This window comes from Mus caroli, chromosome 12 (genome assembly GCF_900094665.2).
Source record: "Mus caroli chromosome 12, CAROLI_EIJ_v1.1, whole genome shotgun sequence".
Classification (NCBI taxonomy): Eukaryota; Metazoa; Chordata; class Mammalia; order Rodentia; family Muridae; genus Mus; species Mus caroli.
Genome location: NC_034581.1, coordinates 79,140,568 through 79,164,745, shown reverse-complemented (window position 1 = coordinate 79,164,745; position 24,178 = coordinate 79,140,568). Strand labels below are relative to the sequence as shown.

General features: G+C 46.9%; 2 protein-coding genes across 3 annotated transcripts; one reads left to right on the top strand and one right to left on the bottom strand.

Annotated features, from left to right (window-relative positions):
* Positions 1–3,439: 3,439 nt before the first annotated feature.
* Isca2 (iron-sulfur cluster assembly 2) lies at positions 3,440–5,280 on the bottom strand. Of its 2 annotated transcripts, none has more exons than XM_021179319.2 (4): positions 5,174–5,280; positions 4,868–4,970; positions 4,637–4,752; positions 3,440–3,987 (listed from the first exon to the last, which is right to left on the bottom strand). In XM_021179319.2, the coding sequence occupies exons 1-4, from the start codon at positions 5,242–5,244 to the stop codon at positions 3,813–3,815; spliced, it is 465 nt and encodes a 154-aa protein (XP_021034978.1). In that variant the 5' UTR covers positions 5,245–5,280; the 3' UTR covers positions 3,440–3,812. The 2 variants fall into 2 exon arrangements, with proteins under 2 accessions (XP_021034978.1, XP_021034979.1); XM_021179320.2 differs by having other exon boundaries at positions 4,868–4,949.
* Positions 5,281–5,474: 194 nt separating this feature from the next.
* Positions 5,475–22,320, top strand: Npc2 (NPC intracellular cholesterol transporter 2). Its single transcript, XM_021178916.2, has 4 exons — positions 5,475–5,767; positions 12,570–12,677; positions 17,068–17,240; positions 21,518–22,320. The coding sequence occupies exons 1-4, from the start codon at positions 5,686–5,688 to the stop codon at positions 21,602–21,604; spliced, it is 450 nt and encodes a 149-aa protein (XP_021034575.1). The 5' UTR covers positions 5,475–5,685; the 3' UTR covers positions 21,605–22,320.
* Positions 22,321–24,178: the final 1,858 nt, after the last annotated feature.

The window sequence follows — 24,178 nt, the reverse complement described above, 5'->3', positions numbered from 1 at the left end:
GTATCTGTCTAAACAGTTCTAGGCTTGCAGCACTATAATATAACTGTATCGGGTTGTGTAGCCCATTTAAATGTCACATTTAAGTACATTAAACATTACTAGAATCTGTGCTTTTAAAAGCTTTACTAATGCAGGACTCTTGGCAGGCACTGTAGCAAACATGGCATCCCAGTGCAAAACCAAGTTATCCGAAAGTCTCCGGTGCACAGAGCTCATGCAAAGGGGATTGAGCTTGAACCCAGGAGACAAGAAACATCCTTAGTGAAGAACACTGGTGCTCAGGTTTGCCAGAGTTTGAGGAGAGCTCTGATGTAGAGCAGAACTCTTGTTATATAGAGAGATCTTTCCTGTGGAGGAGTGTCATTAGGGATTTAATCCTGAGGCTGAGATGTTAGCGGTTCAGATGAGCATGAAGATTGAGGCAGATCATCAAGATGATAAGGTGGGACTTGACGTGTCTATGAGACTTTGCTGGGGACAACTGGAAGTTTGCCAACAGGGACCGTGCCAATTATGAAAATAGAAAACCAATGAAAGCGAAGATGTTCTTAGATTTAAATGAGATTAAAGATTAAATTGAGATTAAAATGAGAGACTTAAGATTAAAATGAGAGACTAAAATAACTCTTGGATGCCCACGAGCAACAGTGAGATTTGGAGCACAGGATAATTTGGAACTCATCTTGATGGCTTCTGTAGTTGCTGCTGGTCTAACATTGACTTGTAAAGAAAGGCAGCTTTGGAAACATGCTGCCCTTGAGGCTGATCTGTGATGAATGTCATGCATCTTTTTTCTCAGGGCATTATTTGGCTTTAAAGATTTTTGTATATATGTTTTTGCCTATGTGTATATTTATACACCATTTGTGTTTCTAGTGCCAGAGGAGACCAGAAGAGTGTCAGATGCCCTGGGGCTGGAGTTACAAATGGTTGTGTGTTCTGGAACTCAAACCTAGGTCATCTGGAAGAGCAGCAAGCCTTCCTTTTTTTTCCCCCAAGACAAGGTCTCTCTTTGTGGCCTTGGCTGTACTTTAACTCAATCCACCTGCCTCTGCCTACCACGTACTGGGAATAAAGGCTTTACCACCACTGCCAGGCCAGTGGCAAGTGCCCTTACCCACGGAGTCATCTCTTCAGCCGCCCTCTTTAATGACATTTTTTCAAGGTGAAAATTTACCCCTTGATCTTCAAATGTATGTATACACAGGCTGCTTCCTTTTGACTTTTGTGTATATTATACAAAAGTATAAACTTAGACACACACACATATACACAGAGAGGGACAGACAAAGAGAAAGACAACGAGACACACTGACCTGGAATAGATTGCTATGAATTCGTGCCATTATTTAAACTGCCCTTACTTTTTGCTTCATTAATCCTGTCGAGCCAATCTACAAATTTTGGAATCAAATGTTGTAAGAACTCAGCAAATATAACTTATCAAGAATAAACATTCTCTAGCCTGAAGCATTTGCATGCTATCAGGTTATTGTCAGTTTATAGTAGATGTGTTTTGTTTATGTTGGCAGTTAATTGGGCTACATTTTGACTAGTGACTTGCAATGGAAGGACAAGCAAATAAATATGTCTTAAAGACACAGATAAATTACTTGAGAATCTGAAATACAAATTTTATTGGTTTTTTATATTTTAATTCACTCTTTAAAAAGTCCCTTCCAGGGCTGGAGAGATGGCTTAGAAGTTAAGAGAACTGACTGTTCTTCCAGAAGTCCTGAGTTCAAATCCCAGCAACCACATGGTGGCTCACAACCAACTGTAATGAGATCTGATGTCCTTTTATGGAGTGTTTGAAGACAGCTACAGTGTACTTACATTAAAAAAAAAAAAAAAAAAAAAAGTCCATTCTAGAGGGCTGGAGAGATGGAGGAGAAGGAGGAGGAGGGAAAGGAGGAAGAAGAGGAGGGAGGAGGGGAGGAGGAAGAGGAGGAGGAAGAGGATGAAGAAGTAGTAGTAGAAGAAGAAACAACAACCCAGGCCTAGTAGTAATAGGTCAGACATTAAGAGAACTGGCTATTCTTCCATAGGTCCTGAGTTCAATTCCCAGCCACCACATGGTGGCTCAGAACCATGTATAATGAGATCTGGAGCCTTCTTCTGGTCTGCAGGCATTCATGCAGGGAGAACACTGTGTACATTTAAAACAAAACAAAACTTCTCTTCTATTGTCTACAAGTAATGAAAGGACCACTTCCCCCTCTGCATAAAACCACAGGCCTCTTATAGGAGGTAGGCAAACTCAGTTACTGAATGGTCATAGATGGGCATGGAGTACAAAAGCTACTTTTCATTTTTTTTTTTTTGTTTTTGTTTTTTTGAGACAGGGTGGCTCTGTATAGCCTTGGCTGTCCTGGAACTCACTTTGTAGACCAGGCTGGGCTCAAACTCAGAAATCTGCCTGCCTCTGCCTCCCAAGTGCTGGGATTAAAGGCGTGTGCCACCACGCCCGGCTCAAAAGCTACTTTTCAAGTCATTCAGCGATCAAGAGGGGTTTAGCTAAACTTACTTTTTTGGGTTTTGGAGGTGGGGGAGATCTCTTGGCTTTATAAAACCTAGTAGATTCATGAGCATGACAATAAAATGTATTTCTCTGTAATATTGCAAGTGGAAATGGCCTTCATAGAACACATGGATAAATCCCTAAGACATTCAAGAATAGTACAATACAACTGGACTATGACATAGGCCTGTCATCCCAACTATTGGAATATCAAGACTAGGGTATTGAAAGTTCAAGGCCAGCCAGGGAAATTCTGTGAGACCCTGTCTCCAAATAGAAAAGCAAAACAGTCAAGGAATATAATTCAAGTGCTGGATTGGAGATTCTCAGCCTGCCTAAAGCAAAGACCCTTTAAAACAGTTCCTCATGTTGTGGTGACCCCAACCATAAAATTACATTTGTTGCTAATTTTGCTATTGTTATGAGTTGTAATAAATGGGACTGCCATGGGTTGTGACTCACAGGTTGAGAACCACTGTGTTAGAGTGTTTACCCAGCAGTTACAATGCCCTAGGTCCAATCCTGGGAGAGTAGGGGGCAAGACACCACAAGAAGAGGAGGAGGAGAAGGAGGAGGAGGGAAAGGAGGAAGAAGAGGAGGGAGGAGGGGGAGGAGGAGGAAGAGGAGGAAGTAGTAGTAGAAGTAGAAGAAGAAACAACAACCCAGGCCTAGTAGTAATAGGTCTGCAGTTCCAGCATGAAGAGGCTGAGGCAGGAAAATTGAGAGTCCAAAACTGAAGCTACCTATAAGACCCTGTTGAAAGAAAAAAAGAAAGAAGAAAGGAAAAAAGGAAGGAAGGAAGAAAGAAGAAAGAGAGAGACAGCAAACAATATCTTGTTTACCTTTCTAACCAATTTTGGTCTCGATTCTGGTATTCAAGCTACCCAAACTGGATCCTGATTGAAAACACGATAAGAATTTAGTTTATAATGATGTTTTATATATAGCTATACACAGATATATAAACAATTCTGGAGGCTAGAGAGGTTAACTCCAAATTTTGGAGTCCTAGAGGTGCTACAAATTACACTGGGTTCCAACCAGTGATTACAGGTGAGGTAACAGCCTTTGGATGTGGCCTTGACATTGTACTGGGAGAAGAGAGAGCATTTTGGCCAAGAGTTAAAAGCTTCACATTCCATAATTAACAGTGGTAGAATAAGACACTCCTGGATTAAATTAAATAAGATGAGAGCCGGACATGATGAGAAAGAAACCTCTAGAATTCTACTATTCCCGGGTGGTTCACACTGGTGCAGTGGTGGCAATCCCTGGGTCATCTGACATTGCGTCAGACTTTGATAGAGAAGGATGACCCACAGGAGCAGCCTTGCTGGGCTTGAGGGTTATTCAACACTTGGAACGAGCTTCGGATCAGTTCTTGGCTGAAGTCCACCTGGGCTCCCTTAACGAAGGCCAAGCTATCAGAGTCAACCACCACTCTTGCCCCACCCTGTTCAAATACCCTGAAAAGACAAGAGGAAAGCATGAATGACAAATACCACAAACACCGAGAACACAACACCCTGAGCCCAGAGGTGTACATCCTGTTCTCCAATGCATGGAATATTGCTTAGGACTTCTAGCAGGGGCAGAAGGGACTGAAGCAGAAAGATTCAATGTAAAAAAGCAGAAGGATTATTTAAGGGTTCGGACTGAAACTAGTCCAGCCTTTTCTTAGGGTGGAACCTTGGTGTATATATATTCTTTAAAGATTTATTTATTTATTCATTTATTTTATGTGAGTATACCATTGCTCTCTCCAGACACTCCAGAAGAGAGCATCAGATCCCATACAGATGGTTATGAGCTACCATGTGGTTGCTGGGAATTGAACTTAGGACCTCTGGAAGAGCAGTTGGTGCTCTTAACCACTGAGCCATCTCTCCAGCCCTGGTTCAGCCTTTCTCAACTTGACTACCTATCGGACGCTAAATCATGGTCTTCCTTATTTTGAAACAAGAGGACAAATCTTTGCTGTATCCTCACAGTACAGAGAGGGTGATAGTGTTAAGCAAACTTAGACGCTTGGAAGTTTGGAATAAAAGCGCATCTTAAACTGGGGCCACTTTTATCCTCTGATACAGCCTCTAGCGACCCATCCGTCCTCCTTGCCTGTCGTCGGGGTTAATAACTGTATCCAGTGAAAATTTGTATTGGAATCCGGAGCATCCACCTCCCTCTACTTGCAGCCTGAGGAATTCTGACCCTTCGGTGATTTCCAGAAGCCTCTGAAATTCAGGAAAGAGGATCAAGAATGCCAAGCAAGCGGAGATAACGGGACCGGTGACTAGGAAGTCTTCTAGGGCCCTCCTGGGCACCGCCGCCCCGCGTCCGACCTCCTACCTGGACGCAGCTGTCTGTGAGGCGGATCTGTCCCTCGCCAGCCTCTGGAATGGAAGACGTTGTTTCCCAGCGGATCAAAGGCCTGGGAAAGACGGCGAGGAGCCTGCGATGTGAAGAAGGGAGACGAACCCGGGAAATGGCACCAGATGACCCTCTATAGACGCCTCGTACCCAAATCTGGGGACACCTTCTTCTGAACTGCCAAGCCTTCACCCCACACCCCACCCCGCGTGAGATTTAGCCTCCCATCTATCCTGAAGACGCAGAACCCAACACCCTTCCTAAGTGACGTTCCACCCTCGATACCTTCCCGAGCGCCTAGGAATGACAGCCCTGACCGCCTCGGCAGTTAGTGACAAGGCCTTGGAGGCCGCCATCTTACTCCGCAAGCTCCGCCCCTAGCATGGTCCAAATCCCCGCCTTGCCTGGGCTTCGGGAGGAGGGGAGAAGGGAGGGGGCGGGGCTGCATCGAGCCTCCGCCCCCAAGCGTGCCTATTGGGTATAGCGTGATAAGAGGGCTTTGATTGACAGAGAACGCTTCCACTTGCCGAAGTGGGTCGGTACCAATAGAACGGGGCGAACGCAAAGAGCGAGTTCTCAGCAGGCCCTGCCTGGAAGCGGAAGAGATGGGAGGAGATAAAGGGCAAGCTGCAGGCCTGGCGGCCCGGGAGCCCGGGGCGGGGCGCAGGCGGGCCTTCGCTGGTTACTGGTCACAAGTGGCCTGATCTGGCTCCACCCTCGGGTCTGCCGGGACAAGTTTATCTTGTGACTGTCCGCGCTGCTTTCCCTTCTTAGATTGCAGAGCTTTCATACCCACGATGCGCTTTCTGGCCGCCACGATCCTGCTGCTGGCGCTGGTCGCTGCCAGCCTGGCGGAGCCCCTGCACTTCAAGGACTGCGGTGAGCACTGAGCCCACTCGAGGAGACCCGCGGGGGTGGATTGGGCGGGTTCCTGGAACGTGGAATGGACTAGGTTGGGCCGAAGGTACTAGCCTTGATGAAACTTAACCCCTCCGCACAACTTTGTTTCTCCTTGCAATTCGTGTTTTGGGATAATCTAAAACACTCACAAGGCGAACCGTGTGCTGAAGTTCACTAAAGTTTCTTGGGTGAACATCAAGCGGGCATATATTACAGCGCTCAAGGGCTTGGAGATTTCAATGGACGGAGGAGGATTGCAGATTTAAGGCTAGCCTGGACTTATTGAGCCCTGTCTGAAAAAAAAGTAAACAAATAAAAGCAAAAAATAAAACAATAGGGTAGACAGCAGGTCTGCATCTAACACGGATTGAAGGAATAGGCACGGGACTTATTTTGATTTATGCCTTGTATCGTCACTGGCCTTTCTCCCTTTGTTCGTTTGAAGTTTGGTTGGGAGGGGACTGAGGCAGCCTCACTCTGTAGCCCAGTTTGGCCTTCCAAATCCATGTCAATTCTGCTCTGGTCTTAGACGAACCATCCACCTCCCCACCCCATCTCCGCTAAGGAGACAAAAGCTAGTTCTCCTTCTCATAACATTCATTTACAAAGTAGGGTTTCCATTGTCCTAATGAATTCCATGATTCTTGATCCTTGTCTCCTAAAAAATTCGTATTTCTAGTGACATCATGTGACGCCTCCCTCCCAACGCTGTCCCTGGACTCTTTATTGGAAAATATAATAGAGGGTAGAAATTCTGAGTTTGTCCAGTCAAGCCAGTACACTTAGTTGTGGGAGCAGTGCAGGGGGCTGGGGTGGAAAAGGCAGCAGTGATGGGTGGAAAGACAAACTGATTTTGTAAAATATTTGAGCAGGGGGAAACAGACCATAATGAAGCAGTAAGTTAAAGAGTTATTAGGGGGCTGGTGAGATGGCTCAGTGGGTAAGAGCACCCGACTGCTCTTCTGAAGGTCCGAAGTTCAAATCCCAGCAACCACATGGTGGCTCACAACCATCTGACGTCCTCTTCTGGAGTGTCTGAAGACAGCTACAGTGTACTTACATATAATAAAAAAAATAAATAAATAAATCTTTAAAAAAAAAAAAGAGTTATTAGGACTGGAGAGATGGCTTAGTGGTTAAGGGGAACTACTATTCCGGAGGACTAGAGTTCAATCCCCACATCAGGTGGCTCACAACTGCTTATACCCCAACTCTGGGCCTTCTCAGCTACCTACCTGCACTCCCAGGCACAGACACACACACACCCCTTACTAAGGAGGTAGAGGTGGGAGTGGGAGATGGATTAAAGCCTTCTGTAGTCACACTGCTGAGTGAGGAACCAAGCTAAATATGCTTCTCTGTAGCCAGTATCCAGTACTATGGAATGATAGTAAATACTCAATAAATACTCACTGAAAAAGGAAACAAGGGAATTCATACTGCCTCTAATATGATATTAAAAGTTCTGTTAAAGCGAAAGCAAGGGTGGGCAATGTGGAACTGGATTAAATAATAAGGGCCACTGCCTATCAATAGTTCACAGATGTCATCCACTAAACCTGGAGGCTAGCTCAAAGTGGCTGTTTCTTTAAAGTACCTGTTTTTCCCTTCTGTTAAACTTCTTAAATTTTTATTTTATTTCTCATGTGTGTGTGTGTATTCATGTGTACCCAAGCATGTGGAAGCCGGAGTCCAACCCCTCAAGTGTCATCCTCAAGAGCACTGCCCACGTCTTTTGAGACATAGTAGACCTCCCAGGGTCAAGATTACATGTGTGTGCCACCATAAGTGGCATTTTTATGTGGCTTCTGGGAATTGAATTCGGGTTTTCACTTTATCCACAGGGATATCACCCCCTACCCCTCCTTTATTGAGAACCAAGTCTCATTCACTGTATTCATTTTATTAACTTATTCTTCACTATCTGTTTTACAGAGAAGGAAACTAAAGCACACAGACCAACAGCAGGAGTTGATAAGTTGATAAGTCCCTAGGACTTATAAGGAGTTGATAAGTTGATAGCTGATAAGTCCCTAGGAGCCACTTGGACTGTGTTTTGTTTTGTTTTGTTTTGTTTTGTTTTGTTTTTTGAGACAGGATTTCTCTATGCAACAGATCCCTAGCTGTCCTAGAACTTGATCTGTGTGGACCAGGCAGCCTCAAACTCAGAGATCTGCCTGCCTCTGCCTTTTGAGAGGTGGGATTAAAGGCGCCCCCTCCTCACTGTCCTGCTGAACTTCATTATTTTGGTGGTAATGGTGGTGGGTTTTGTTTATTTTGAGACACCTTTGTAGACCAGGCTGAACTCACGAAGATTTGCCTGCCTCTACTTTGGCTGTGTTCATGTTCATGCCTGGCTTTTTTTGACAGGTTACACCTTGGAAGAACTTGTATTTTCATGTTGCATCCATCTATCTATCTATCTATCTATCTATCTATCTATCTATCTATCTATCTGTGTGTATGTATGTATGTATGTAGGAGGACCCAGAGGGCAGCTTTCAGAAGTCAGTTCTCCCCGGGAAATTGAACTCAGGTTCTCAGCCTTGGTAGCGAGGCCCTTTACTTGCTGAGTCAGCTCTCCGGCCTAGAGTTAACTTAAAGGAAAGCGGGGGTGTATGTGCATGTGTGTGTGTGTATGTATGTATGTATATGTATGTGTATGCGCATGTGTGTGCCATGACTGATTTTTTAATTTCCTTTTTTTGTTGTGTTGTGATTGTTTGTTTTGGTTTTTTTGAGACAGGGTTTCTCTGTATAGCCCTGGCTGTCCTGAAACACACTTTGTAGACCAGGCTGGCCTTGAACTCAGAAATCCGCCTGCCTCTGCCTCCCAAGTGCTGGGATTAAAGGCGTGGGCCACTACGCCTGGCTTGAATTTCCTTTTGAATTAGAAAATATAATGTAAAAATGTCGGCACCCAGGTGAAAGGTTTTGCATTCCATTCTATGCCCACCTTCTCCTGGGCTGGGATCGCCTCAAGTGTAAAATAGAACCAAGTGAGCTGCTGCTTATGCAGTGTTTGCAGTGGGAACTGAGGAGTGTGTTCTATTGACTTTTGAAGTCCGGGAACCTCTTGTCAGGGGGCAGGAGAAAAACCGCATAAAGGAACTCTTAAGTACCCTTTCCCCAGATCCTGTGAGATCATGTGACCCAGCAGCTGGGTGGAGCTGGGCACTGAAGTTCACGTGAACTTCGATTTTCAACTCAGGGGCTGGTGTAAGATGATGCTTCTCACACAGGGTACTGAGCACGAGCTGTGCAGGCCAGCTGGGAGATGGGGATTGTAAAGTGTTGTTTACAGACCTCCGTAGATCAGCCTTGTGGCCTTGAGGGAATTTGAAGAGCACCTTCCAGCCTGAGGGCAAGCCCGGTAGAGAACGTCAAGTGCATTCAGTTTTTCACTTTGTCATTTCTAGTTTTACTGAATGGTTCTGAGCTAACTACGTAGCAGGCAGCGTGGTCCCGGCTTGTGATTTGCCTACTCTCTACTCTCTCCATTCTCCATTCCAGACAGCAAGTGTCTGGACTGTGGGTTGCAAATGTTATTTTCGTCTATGAAGTATATTTAAGGAGAGGCATAGCTTTGGTGCGAGAGGAGAGCTTTGCTTACCCACCCAGGAACAGGTACTTTAGCTCTCGGACCGAATCCAGACGTGATGGTAATCATAACCTCCAACTTCAATGGCACCACCGTGTTCCAGATAAGTATCTGAAATCTGCAGATACGCTGGCCCGCTAACCCTAGGGCAGCCCAGATGTGAAGTATCTTGCCTTGAAGCTACACAGTGGAAAGCTGAGCTGGTAAGACTTCAAGCCCAGGTGATGAGCCTTAGTCAGCTAGAGTATCATTAACCTACCCTGTCAGGGGCTTGAATTATTCTTTTTCCTACCAGTATTTTATCAGCATAAGTAGTGTTTACACGTATAATATTTCTAGCAACTATGCAACCCTTAGCTTAGTAATTTTACTGGAGAGGAAAAGAAATCCAGGGTCAAGTACCCATAACTGGAACTGTCGCAGGAGTGTGAACAAGCCTGGGTTTTGGTCACCGCTACACGCTAGGCGTGACCACACGGTTCAAATGCCAGTTAAAGAGTCAGGTAAAGCCGAGCGGTGGTGGCGCACACCTTTAATCCCAGCACTTGGGAGGCAGAGGCAGGCGGATTTCTGAGTTTGAGGCCAGCCTGGTCTACAGAGTTCCAGGACAGCCAGGGCTACACAGAGAAACCCTGTCTTGAAAAACCAAAATAAATAAATAAATAGTCAGGTAAAGAGGGCCAGAGGTGTGGCTCAGTGGCTTAGGGTACTTACTGCTCTTCCAAGGGACTCAGGTTCAGTTCCCAGGACCCTCGTGGTGGCTCACAACCATCCATAGCTCCTAGGGAATCCAATGCCCTCTTCTGATCTCCATGGGTACCGTGTGTGTATATGTATGCACAGGAAATGGGTTCACACACATACAGTAAACAAACCTTAAAGAAAAAAAAATTTTAAGAGCAAGCAATATTGAAAAGCTGAGAAAGATTTATTCAGTGTGGCCACACTGGAAAGAAGAACGTACAAATGTCCCGGTCAGTCTTGGGCATGGATAAGAGGTGTAAAGGAGTAATAAGGCCGTCAGCTCAGGTCTCTCCTACTAGGTGGCCTAACAAGTTGTCGGATCTGTGTGAAATCTCTTCCTGGGGAGCAGGTCTCTCTTCTGGCTGGCATCAAGGTCTCGCCTTCCCCCACAAGCCATGGGGGTTCACTGTTTCAGTAATCTCAGCCTAGCTAGGATGGCTACTCTGCTGGTCAGTGTAGCTGGGTTTGCGTCCATCTTGGCTGAGTGAATCAGCCGTGCTTGGGACCCAAGTGTGTATGTATGTATTTATTTATCTATTTGTTTGTTTGAAACAAAGCTGGTCTCAATCCGTGTTTCTCTTGCCTCAGCGGCTTGACTGACTCAGAGTACTGGCTGACCTGTAGTACCTTGGCCAGTCCGGGCCCTAAAAGTTTTCGAGGGGACTATAAATCCTCTGTCTCCCCCTTCCTCTGCTCAGTTCTGGGAAAAGTCAGTTTAATGATCTAGTCAAGACTTGACTTAGAGCCAGAGCGCTGCTCCGTGATCCTCTTGGATCGGCCCTTGCCCTCAGAGAACGTGACTAACAGGAAGGCAGAAGTGCTGTGGAGGACGTTAGCTTTAAGGGAGGGTCCTCCCACTGTAGAAAGAGCCAGTTCCTCCTTTTAGAGCCATTCTTCCACTGAGGGTTGAAATTGGTGATTTCCCTTATGTTCCATAAACCACTCACTCACAAGTCAGCGGGTTGTATGTACCACTAACCTACAAAGCTAAGTTTGACTGACTAACCCAGACCACTCATACAACTGCCTATTGCTTTAGGAAGCCGTGTACAGCTGGAGCCTTTAAGCTAGAAAAGGCCTGCCAGCTGGCTCAGCTGCTCAGGGCCATTGTTACCAAGATGACCTGAGTTTAATCCCAGACATCCAGATCCCACTGGAAACTGAGTGAGGAGTCATGGAAGGGCCCTGCAGGCTGAGGACAGTGAGACGTGGAGGAGGGGGAAGCAGGGGCCCCGGGGGAGGGGGCAGCTTAGCTCAGAGGAAGTGAGTCCAGGACAGTGGAAAGGCCTTCCATGGGAGACTTAGCATCACTCTGTAGACCAAGCCCCACCGGGTTCTTGATGACCGAGAGACAGTCCATGCTTATCCATACTGTTTATTGCCCGTTCAGTGTGGGTGCAGATCACTTCCCCAGGGTGGGTCAGAGATTAAATACCTTTTACAGGAAGGAATGTCCAAGAAGGGAAGATTATTGGCTAAACCCTCAGGGCCTCATTAGCATGGAGAACTCTGTTCTGATCTTTGAGACCATTACTTTCCTATGTGAGGAGTGTGGTCACATGTTCCAGACCAGGAATCTTGTCAGGGAGCAGGGAGGTGCCTACTGTTCTCAGATGGGTGCTGGGGTCTCTGAACCTGCTCAGCCTTACCAAGTTTCCTGGCACTACCCCACATACATATTCCCTTTGCCAAAAAAAATCGACTAGATTTTTATTCAATTTATAGAATTGATTTTAGCAGTACTGAGTCTCAAGTTGTGAGTGTGTGTGTGTATGAGAGAGAGAGAAGGTGGGTGTGTAACGTGTGTGGATGTGCACACGTAGAGCTCAGAGGATAACTTCATGTGTCAGTCCTTACCTTCTCTCTCTCTCTTTTTTTTTTTTTTTTTTGGTTTTTTTCGAGCTGTGCTGGCTGCACCCTGCAATGTAGCTGACTAGAAAGCTCACAGGGTTTCCTCTCTCTGCTCGCATCTCCATAAGCACAGGAGTCACACGTGCACACCACCACACCCAGCTTCCTTTGCAGGGGTTCAAACTCAGGCCCTCACACTGTGCAGCAAGCGTTTCACCTCCTGAGCCATCTACCCCGCCCCAACTTCTTCATTCTAATTGTGCATCGTCTTAAAGAGTTCATCTCAGAGCCGGGCATGGTGGTGCACACCTTTAACCCCAGCACTTGGGAGGCAGAGGCAGGCGGATTTCTGAGTTCGAGCCCAGCCTGGTCTACAGAGTTCCAGGACAGCCAGGGCTATACAGAGAAACCCTGTCTTGGAAAAAAAAAAAAAGAGTTCATCTCAGGAAAGCAGAAGCATCCCCAAGTACAGTGAGGGAGGAGGGTACCTCCCATGAGGCACTGGGCAGCCTCGGGGATGCAGTTTTCTTCCCTAGTCAAACTCAACTTTGTTTTCTTTATTTTTCTTTTCTTTTTTTTTTTCAGGCTCTAAGGTGGGAGTTATAAAGGAGGTGAATGTGAGCCCGTGTCCCACCGATCCCTGTCAACTGCACAAAGGCCAGTCCTACAGTGTCAACATCACCTTTACCAGTGGTGAGTAGATGTGGCGTCTCCCTCCAATTCATGCCGATCCCATAATATAAATGTATGTGAGGCATAGGAGTGAGCAAAGGGGACCAAGGGATTTGTCAGCCTCCTTCCTGACAACGTACACAAAGCTAGAATTCGCTATGTTCTCAGACAGGACGGAGTCTGGGTCCATAATTCTCCGATACTTGTCGAGTTCGGAAAGGAAACCTGGAGGACTGAGTTGATGGAAGGGAGGACCCCGTTCAACTGACAATTCCAGCTAGATGTGGGAAGCGGGGGGAATCCTGTAGTAGTTTCACAACATATAAAACAGACGCCAAAGCTGGGAACGTGAAACCTTAGCTGTGAGTCAGAACTACTCCAGAGCTCCTCTCAGATGCCAGGGTAGCTGTGTGATGTCTCACAGCAGGAAACCCCCAGGGCCACCACTGTGTCCTCAAACACCCTTCACGCTCTGGGCTCCTACTGTTTCAGGTGCAGCCTGGTCCTGGAAGCCTTACCGAGGTGGCGGTGTGGGAGTGACAGCCACGCTGGAGTGGTACCTAGAGTTATGGGAGAGGTTAGCTAGTCTACGTAGGAGGGCTCTATAGCAGGGTAGCCTCAAGCTGTAAAGTTCTGGGAGGGGGAGCTGCAGCTCTAGTTTTGCATGTACTGCCAGGATTCACACTCTACCTACAGGAGGAAGGTTTTGAGTTTCCCGTGGGTCTAAGGCATTGGGTCCTTGGTATGGCTGTGCCCACTTCAATTATACACATTCACCTGGGGCTCCATCCACCCCACACACTCCCTCCAGGCTTCCCTGCGCCCCGCAGGCTTCCGTTTGTCTCACCAGTGAGGACCAGACTCCTCGTAAGCAAACAGCTTGATTCTGCTGTGGCCACAGGTTAGAGAGAACAGCTTGGCGTTTTGTCTGACTTGACCCATAATGCACATCGAACTCTTAGAGGGGTTTCAGCTGACGATAGAATGGAAGCTATTTACATTGTGATTAGTAGAAACTTAATTCTGCAAACTTCAAAACTCCTTCATAACCTTCATTCCAGCCAGCCTGTGGGGGAAGCCCAAGAGCAGCCTCATATTCTAGGTAATTCTAGGCTAGATGAAACTACATAGAGAGACCTTATCTCAGTAGGCTCTCAACTTTCCTCATGCTCCGACCCTTTAATATAGATCCTCATGTTGTGGTGACCTCTAGCCACAAAATTGCTTTCGTTTCTACTTCATAACTGTAATTTGGCTATTGTTATGAGTCATGGTGTAAATTTCTGATATGTGACCCTACAAAAGGGTCATTTGACCCCCCTCAAAGGGGTCAAGACCCACAGGTTGAGAACTGCTGCCTTATCTCAAGAGAAAGGGTCTGTGTGAAGTGGCTCTGTGGGTAAAAGCACTTGTCCCCAAGCTGGATGACTTACGTTCAATCCCGAGAACCCAGACAGTCAAAGGAAAAAAACTGAATCCTTCAAGTGGTTCTCCGATCTCCACTTGTGCATTGTGTCACACTCGAGACACGCCCCCCATACACACACCCACAGGGGTGTGGGGCCGGTGTTGCACCACAGAGACATGGCTCAGCAGTTGAGAGAGCTTGCTGCCCTTGAAGAGGACCTCAATTGGATTTCCGATGCCCATGTGGTGACTCACAACCACCTGCAACTCCAGCTCAAGGGGATCGAGTCCTGCCACCTCCCCTCCTTGCACAGGCACCAAAACATATGTGTGCATACACACAGACACATAAAGATAAATGAAGATATCTAGACACGTGCAAAATGCTTCTCTCTGGAGAGAGCAGCTGCTTGGAAACCTTCCTTTGCTTACTCTCCCGTGAACTATGTAGGACTCAAAGTTCTCAGCACTGTTGGCTTCCAAGCTTGAAGAATGCCCACTCCGCTTACTTTCCTCATATGCCCTGTCCCCTGTTTGTTTAAGAAAAAAATCTAGAGGTTGGGGAGAGACTCAGTATGTAAGAACACTTGCTGCATAAATGTGAAGACCTGAGTTCAGATCCCAGCACCTACATAAAAAGCCGGGTGTGGACACACACACACACACACACACACACACATACATACATGCATTCAGGGCAGTGGGTGGCAGAGGCTGGCCGGCTGGAAAGATGAATGGAACCAGCCCAGCTCCAGGGTTAGTGAGGGCCTCAATCAGAGTTTCTCTCGCTGCAGTGAATCACCATGACCAAAAAGCAAGTTGGTTTGGTACCAGTGGCAGGGTTAGGTTTAAGTATGGAGAAAACTTTAGTGGCAGTGATGGCGTCGGTGGTGGCCGTGCTGTGTGTGATGCCAGTGGGGATGACTGTAATGGATTCAGAAGCCATTTTGGAGGCAGTGGGCACAGCAGCAATTTTGATAGTTACCGTAATTCATCTTCAGATGCTGGGCCTGTGATGGAAGGCAGCTCTGGAGGCAGAAGCTCTGGGGCCCATGGTGGTAAAAAGGTGCCTAGCTAAACCACAAGACCAAGCTGCCAGTGCAGTAGCTCTCTGTGGCAGAAGGTTCTAGTTATAGCCAGGAAGCCAAGCTTACAGGAGAGGAGAGCCCAGGAAGTGACGGGGAAGCCTCAGGTTATAAGTTAAGACCTCAGCAAAACACAGTAGCGGTGGTGAGAAGAAGACATGCTTTAGATACTCCTGGTGTATCTGAGCTGTTTCTGTGACTAATTGCGGAACAAGTTATTTTAGTTTCTGTTCTGTGGAAAGTGTAACACATTCCAGTGACGGGGTGGGGGTGGGGGGTGTTGTGTTCTGTTTCATAATTGTTATTATGACTTTGGATTTTGGGTTTTTTTTTTTTTTAGTTTTGATTTTAGATTTATTCTATAGTTTTTGCCAGCATGTGTGCATATTTAGTATATGCATGTCTGGTGCTCACAAGGGTCAGGGGAGGCTGTTGGATCCCCTAGAATTAGTGTTCTGGATGGTTGTAAGCCACCATGTAGATGCTGAGACCTGAACCCTGGTCCTCTGGAAGAACAACAAGCCTTCCTCCCTGCCTGGGTTACTCTCCGCTGCTCCCTCCCCAAGTGAAGGGTTTTAATGCACAAAGTTTTCTTGATCCGTGTTGTTGATCAGAGTAATGGTCGGTCTGATCATGATGCTGAATAAACATAGAGTCCCTGAGAGGGAGGGGCGCACTGACTGCTGCTCTTCATAGAGGTCCCGAGTTCAATTCCCGCAACCACACGGTGGCTCACAACCATCTGCAATGGGATCCGATGCCCCCTTCTGGTGTGTCTGAAGACAGCAACAGGGTACTCACATACATAAAATAAATAAATCTTAAAAAAGAAAAGAGTCCCTGTTGATGACCTGGCAGGTGACGAAGCCTGCTCTGTCGCCAAGGCTGACACCCTAAAGTTGAACCGCAGAATCCACGCCGTGAACAGGAAGTCTGACTCCTGAATCTTGTCCTCTCACCTCTGTACATATGCTGTGACCTCTCCCCCACTGACTACGTGTACTAATGTAATTTAGGCATTGTTATTATTTAAAAAGGAAACAAGTGAGACCCGGCTAATACCCTAGGTCTCTAAAATGCCCTTACAATGTGTAATGTTACTGGAGGAGACGGGTCTGGGCCCTGGCAGCCTTGTCCTCCGTGTGCTGATTAAAAACACAGTGACAGCTTGTGAGAGGAAACTGAGTGTGGTCACACTGGGAAGAGGAACAAATCCAGAGGCTGAGTGAGCTCTTCTGGGTCACTGACCTTAGTGAGCTCTTCCGGGTCACTGACAAGGCTTAGGTCTAAATAGAAGGCAAGAGGTCAAGGTATTAAATGTATCCTTAGCTCAGCTCCTGGCCTGTCTCCAAGTTGTCAGAACCCTGTGACCTTCCTACATGGCAAGTTCCTTCTTTTGCTGGTACCAGGGCTCAGCTTTTCCCTTCTTCCAGTGGGGAGTTCCAATTCCTTGGGGCACATTGTTTCCATAGCCTGATAGTCAGAGGGAGGCACACGGTGGTCTCTTTAGAATACCTTCACTCCTGGCTTTCATCCCTTCTGCTTATCTTGCAGGGTAGGGGCTAGAGAAATGAACTTCCTTTTTAATCTCCCACAGCATCTGAAGGATTACCTGCCACTGCTGTGCTAGACTGTAGTATTTAAAAACTCAGTGACAGAAGTCAGTGGTCCTGGGAGAGAGATAAGGTTATCTGTCCCAGTAGCCTGATTCCCTTGATGGAGAGCAAGTGAAGAGACCAGCTTCCTTCATCACGTGACAAGGCTAGGTATTGAATGTGACTCATAGGGATGGAGACCCCACAGTTCGGGACTCCCTGATCTTCTGGAGTCACCATTCCAGCATTTAATGATGTATTTGACGACTTGACTTAGATTCACAAATGCATAGCTGCCTTCCACCTGACTCCCTGTCTTCCTAGGCACTCAGTCCCAGAACAGCACGGCCTTGGTCCACGGCATCCTGGAAGGGATCCGGGTCCCCTTCCCTATTCCTGAGCCTGACGGTTGTAAGAGTGGAATCAACTGCCCCATCCAGAAAGACAAGGTCTACAGCTACCTGAATAAGCTTCCGGTGAAGAGTGAATACCCCTGTGTAAGTGGCACTGTGGCCGAGGACACCAGGCGCGCCCCGGGGCTGGGAGTGAGATGCAGAGACTGGGGCAAAGAGCTGGTGGTGGAGCAGGAAAGGCCTGAGGGAGAGGAGATGAGTTGAGGGACCCAAGGGCGCCATTTTTATAGCCCTAGCCCTCACCGCCTCCCTGTGTAGTGGTGCTATTATCTCTGACGTACAAGCAAAGAATTTTAAGCTTCTGGTATTACATAATACAGAGTCCAGTCCACTCTGCCAAGAAGTCTTAGCACCTGGATTTAGAGCTACGTCTCCTAAGTCCAAAGCCTGTGCAGTGTTAAAAGATGTTACCTAGGTAACAAATAGTTAAAGGTATAAACTGCCTTGGCAGCATCTTCAGGATCCTGGTATCTCCTCCATATTCTTTGTTGGTTTTTTTTTTTAACTCATTAATTGAAAATGTTATTAGTAAAATGTTTTTCCCTTGGTGTAGATAAGAACTGTATTTATCTTTCTGAATCTCTTGGCACTTTCTTTTTTTTTTTAATTAATATTTTCCTCATTTACATTTCCAATGCTATCCCAAAAGTCCCCCATACCCTCCCCCCCCCCAACTCCCCTACCCACCCACTCCCACTTTTTGGCCCTGGCGTTCCCCTGTACTGGGGCATATAAAGTTTGCGTGTCTAATGGGCCTCTCTTTCCAGTGATGGCCGACTAGGCCATCTTTTGATACAAATGCAGCTAGAGTCAAGAGCTCTGNGNTACTGGTTAGTTCATAATAATGTTCCACCTATGGGGTTGCAGTTCCCTTTAGCTCCTTGGGTACTTTCTCTAGCTCCTCCATTGGGGACCCTGTGATCCATCCAATAGCTGACTGTGAGCATCCACTTCTGTGTTTGCTAGGCTCCGGCATTGTCTCACAAGAGACAGCTATATCAGGGTCCTTTCAGCAAAATCTTGCTAGTGTATGCAATGGTGTCAACGTTTGGAGGCTGATTATGGGTCTCCTCCATATTCTTAAGGAGAGAGCAGGACCACTTAGCAGCAGCACTTGAGTGTCTCAGTGGAGCTGTGCGCCCCTCCATCCACAAGCCGACTTTATGTACTCGCTATCCACAGGTGCTGGAGTGGTGTCCCCTAGGTAGGGATCGTTATAAAAATGAAGGACATAAAGCCAGTGCCCCCCCACCCCCCCCAAAAAAGGGGCTACTTCATTGTTTTGTTCTAAAATTGTTTGTATTCAGACGAGATCTCACTTGGTAGCCCAGGTTGGTTGGCCTTGAACTCAAGGCAGTCCTCCTGCCTCAACCTCGAAAATTCTGGAATTACAGACATATGTCATTAATCTTCACAGGCGTTACTTTTTTTTTAAAGGAAGTCAAGTAGAACCCAGATGTAATTTGTTTCTAGAAAAAGAGAAGTAATTAACAGACATTCTAGAAGACTGAAATATCAGTGGTCTTTGAGACAGTGGTTCTCAACCCCCTTGGGGCTAAACGACCCTTTAACGAGGGTCACCTAAGAAACACAGATATTAACATGATTCTTACAGCAGCAAAATTACAGTTATGAAGTAGCAACGAAAATAAATTTTTGGTTGGGAGTCACCACAACATGAGGAACTGTATTAAAGGGTCACAGCATCAGGAAGGTTGGGTACCCCTAGTTTAAGGGTTGTTGGAGACCCTAAAGATTTGTAGGTGGCTGGCTCACAGCGTCAGTATGCAGAGATCTGTCAGAGCCTGATTCACGGTAGGTACTTTGTATTTAGTTTGAAAAGTTTAAACTGTTTAAAAAAACAGTAACGTCGGGCTGGGCGTGGTGGCGCACGCCTTTAGTCCCAGCACTCGGGAGGCAGAGGCAGGCGGATTTCTGAGTTCGAGGCCAGCCTGGTCTACAAAGTGAGGTCCAGGACAGCCAGGACTACACAGAGAAACCCTGTCTCGAAAAACCAAAAAAAAACAAAAAACAAAAAAAAACCAGTAACATACACGAGTCTTGCAATCAAAGCCAGGTTTTCAGGAATGTAGCTGTTATTGCCCCGCAAGTGTTACATTGTGAAGTCAGTTTGAGGGGAAGGTGTCTGTAACTAAGGATGGGCAACCCCTTCCCTTGAGTGCTTAGGTTAGAGAGGAACCATGAAGAAAGAGCTACTTGATTAGAATTAGAGGTGGGGGCTGGAGAGATGGTTCAGTGGTTAGGAGCACTTGATGCTCTTCTAGGGGACCAGTTAGTTCCCAGCTGCCTATGGCCCCTCACAACTCTCTATAACTCCAATTCTAGGGGTTTCAATGCCCTCTACTGGTCAACTAGGACACTGCGTGCACATGGTGCTCTTATATACTTTCTGACAAAACACTCATACCACTGGTCCTAGTGGCTCATTAAATCTCTAAAACAACAACAAACAAACAAACAACCCTGTTGATGAGCACCTTTAATCCCAGAGCAGGCAGATCTCTGAATTCAGAGCTAGCCTACAATACATGGTGAGATTGTCTAAAAAAAAAACCTACAAAATTAGAAGGGACAATGGCTCACACTTCCAACACAGAAAGCTCAGGCAGGAGGATCACTATGGGTTGAAGGCCAGCCTCAGCTATCTAGTGTATTCTGGAGGTCCAGGTTAGCCCGGGATGAAGAAGTGAGACTATGTCTTAAGAAACAAAGTACCAACAACAACACAGCTCATAGCTTCAACGTAAAGAGTCAAGGTGGCGATCTCAAATGAGAGTTGAGCAGAAATCATCTTAAGACCTGTGCACGATGGTGCTGTAATCCTGGCGCTCAAAAAGGCAGGGCAGGAGCATCACTGTGCGTTCAAAACAGCCTGGGTTGTATGATAAGTTCCAAGCCAGTCTGGGCTTTGATGTGAGAACCTGCGTTAGAAGACACAAAGCAAAACGGGGAGAGGAAGAAGGAGTGGGGGCCGGGGAGGGGACAACACAGTTTAAGGAGGTTAGGTGACATTCTTTGGCTTCACAGGGTGGTGACCCTTGACATTATTCAGTTGCACATGTCTTTGGACCAGGGGTTCTCAACCCTTCCAAAGGTTTGACCCTTTAATACAGTTCCTCATGTTGTGATGACCCCCAACCAGAAAATTATTTTTGTTGCTAATTCATAGCTGTACTTTTGCTACTGCTATGAATTGTAACATAAGTATTTGTGTTTCCCCGTGGTTTGGGGAGAGCCCTGTGAAAGGGTCATACAACTCCCCTAGGAGTCATGACCCACAAGTGGAGGACCACTGCTTTGGACCAACCTTGTGCTTGGCCGTCTCCATTCCTAGCTAACAAGAGAGTTTCCTTACACCGAGGAATCATAGGAGACTCTAGTTATGCGCCTCTGATCTAAGGATGGAACCTGGGAGTGCACACCTATAATCCCAGCACTCAGGAGGCAGAGACTGGAAGTTGGGAGCCAGTCTGAGCTACATAGCAAGTTCTAGGTCAGCTAAAGCTGTGTGACAAAAACTCTGTTTCAACAAAGGGAGGGAGGGAAGAAAAATAGGAAAGAAAAGAGAAGGATTTTAGAGTTACGTTTGATAATCAGGTATGGTGATCCACCTATAATCCCGGTAGTCAAGGGACTGAAGTAGGGGGTTACCACAAATTTAAGGCCATACTACATAGTAAATTCAAAGCCAATCTAGGCTAGCTAACAAGACTGTATCTTCTAAAAAGAAAATAGAGCCGGGTGGTGGTGGCGCATGCCTTTAATCCCAGCACTCGGGAGGCAGAGGCAGGCGGATTTCTGAGTTTGAGGCCAGCCTGGTCTACAAAGTGAGGTCCAGGACAGCCAGGGCTACACAGAGAAACCCTGTCTCAAAAAAAAAAAAAAGCACTAGCTGTTCTTACAGAAGACCCAGGGTTCAATTCCCAGCCCCAAGAGGCAGCTCACAGCCATCTCCAGTGCCAGGGGACTTGGTTCCCTTCTCTGCCCTCTGTGGGTATCAGGGACACAAGTGGGGCACATACACACATATTCAGACAAATGTTCATACACATAAAAAATGTTTGTTTGTTTGTTTGTTTGTTTTTTAAATGTAAGCAGGAAAGAAGGGAGGAAAGAAATACCACACTTAGAAGACTATGTTCATAAACTGGACTAGGTTGGAGGATACCGTTGACTAACAGAGTTCACCCTTCTGAGCTTAAGATCACAGGCTACCCTAATCTGGCTTCAAGGTGATAGGACTTAAAAAGAATCGGAATTGAAAGTGCACGCTTAAGCCAATTATGGATAAAAACCAAGGTTCTAGTTTCATTTTTTCCAATTCTTTTTCTTTTTTCCAGATAAAACTGGTGGTGGAATGGAAACTTGAAGATGACAAAAAGAATAATCTCTTCTGCTGGGAGATCCCAGTTCAGATCACAAGCTAGGCTCCTTGGCGCCCTGTGTCTGTGGGCTGAGAGGCCATGGACGGAGGGAGGGGAAGAAACAGAAATCAGACCCGAAATGGAATCAGTGCCATATGATGAACAGAATTTCAAGAATGCTGTTTGATGCCTTTTAACCTCCAAAGAAGTACCTGCAAGCCTACTACTCTTGAGAGCTCAGAGCCATTGTCCCCCGAGATAGCCTCTGGGGAGGCTTCGGGAGGGAAAGGGGAAACTGGAAAGATTAGATTGGTGTCCATGGCTGTTTGCTGTTGGATTACAGGCAGGTTCCACCAGACAGGATGGGACGGGGTTGCTTAGGGATGTCAGATACCTTGGCCCAGGGCTATGGATCCACTGTGAAGGATGGCTTCCCAGAGTGTTCTGGCTGCCTGGGGGTGTTAGCTCCCCTGTTTCTAAGTGCCTCCTGAGTCCCCAGCCCCTGGCTTATCAGTCAGATGAGTCTCCTTGGTAGCCTCTGCCCCAACGCTTCAGCAGTAGCGACTAGCTCTCCTCGGTATCCAGACTGGCTGAGGGGAGGTCTGCCGCAGAAATTTGTCTCTGAGTGGCTGCGTCTTTGTGGTTAGCTCTCGTTCTTTGGTAGTTTTCATTAAAGCCAATCCTTGGTAGCAGGTGCTTGGTTTTGTTTTTTAACGGTATTTGTCTGTATCCTCTCTCTGCATGTAAGGTTGGGCCTCCCCATAAATTCTAACTTGCCACTCCTGCGTGTGTGTTCAGTCTGTGGTTGCCTCCTTCTTCCAGACGGCAGTCTCCTAGGTCCATAGCAGGCAGGCACCCAGTTCCGAAGCTCTAGAGAAGATGCGACTCACAGGACTGTTTCCTCGTTTTTATTTATACCAGCTAGACTTTATCCATAGAAAGTGGCCTTGTTCTGCATTGCTGCCAGCATGCCTGAAGCAGCAACCACCACCTAGCACCCCCCGAGGAGGCGTGGTGACTGGGACACTACGTGCCCTCATGGGGAAGCCTAGAAAGGAGAGGGAAGAAGAGGCTGTGGCTCTACAGAGACAGGAGGGATGTGAGTTCCAGGCCAGTCCGAGTAGCATAGTGAGATCCATTTAAATAAAGAAGTAGGCCCAAGCCAACAAGGGCAGAAGGGTCGTGAGTTCCACATCAGCTTGAACTTAACCCCTCTGCCATCCCACCCTTCCCTGACTCAATCTCAGCTCTAGAAGGCATGAGGATTGCTGCGAGTTGGAGACCAACCCCGTCTACAAAATGAGTTCAAGGCCAGCCTGGGCTAAAAGAGACCTAGTCTCAGAGAGATGGGGAGAAAGAACGTCATAGCAGATAACAGTTCCCTTGATTAAATCTCAAGATGACTGACAGGTATGGTCATGGATCATAGTTTTTGGTAGAGAATGCACACGCTGTTTTTGAGATGAGGTCAGGCTGGCTTTGAACTAGCCATGTATCGGAGAACCTTGACTTTCTGAGCCTCCTGCTTCTACCTCAAGTGCTGAGATTGCCAGTGTAGGCCTCCATACATAAAATCCGAATAGCATAGCACTGGAGCCTTGCGGGGTTTTTTTTCACCTGTGAGTTTCCCAGGCAAACCACCAGGGGGCAGCAATGGGTCAATAATGAAGTTCTTACCGGTGACCTGCTCACCCACTGTATTGAGGTCCTTTGTGTATTCTTTCACCCTGAGCCCACCCTATCTTCCCATATGAGTCAGAATCATGTGAACTCCAAGAGTAGTTACCTGCTGAGGTCGTTGCTTCCAGCTGCCCGTGGTTACATTTTGGCTCCTCCAGTTATTCAGCTGTGAATGTGAGCTGTAAGTAATTCCATCTCTCCGTGCTTCCATTTGGGTTTTCCTAATCCATTGACCAGGGACAATGGTAGCGCCGTGTGAAGTGAAATGAGGCATGTAAAACACGAGTCAGGGCGTGCGGTATACACGCTGTCGGTGTGAGCCATTGTGCTCGGCTGCTCTTTTTGTCTAGAAATAGGAAAATCCGGAGGCTCAATCTCCTGTGTGGGAGCTTGCTGAGGGGCCAGGAGAAACTGACTTCTGTGTTTGCTGACTCCCTTTTCCCAACAGATTCTTCTTGCCTCTTCAGCTCTGCAACTAACAGCTCCCAAACCCGGAAAAATGGGGGTGGGGGGAGGAAGCTCTGTTAGTGCCCTTGTGTCCTAATCGGAACAGGAGGTGACCCAACAGCTTAGGACTGTTTGCTTACGGGCCACTGGGAGGCTCAGTGGAGCCTGCAGTTGTGAGATAGGTAGTCTCCCATGGGAGGATTACTTTGAAAGGTCATCCCTACAAGAAAGTTCACAGTCATTAACACAGAAGCCTTGAATCCTAAGCATACAAAGGGTCCCGTGTTTTCTAATGCCTGACTCTGTGCAAACCTTGAGTCTTAGACCCACTCTTCCCTTACAGGAATCTGAGGCAGGTAAATCTCAAGATCCCCAATGCTATGGTCTGATCTTCATACTAATAAAAATCAGTGGGTGGAATCATTTCAGACCCTGGATGCCTGATTTTGAAGGAAGTGTGTGTGTGTGTTAAGAAACATTGAGAGCTGGAGATATGAGACTTAAATGGAT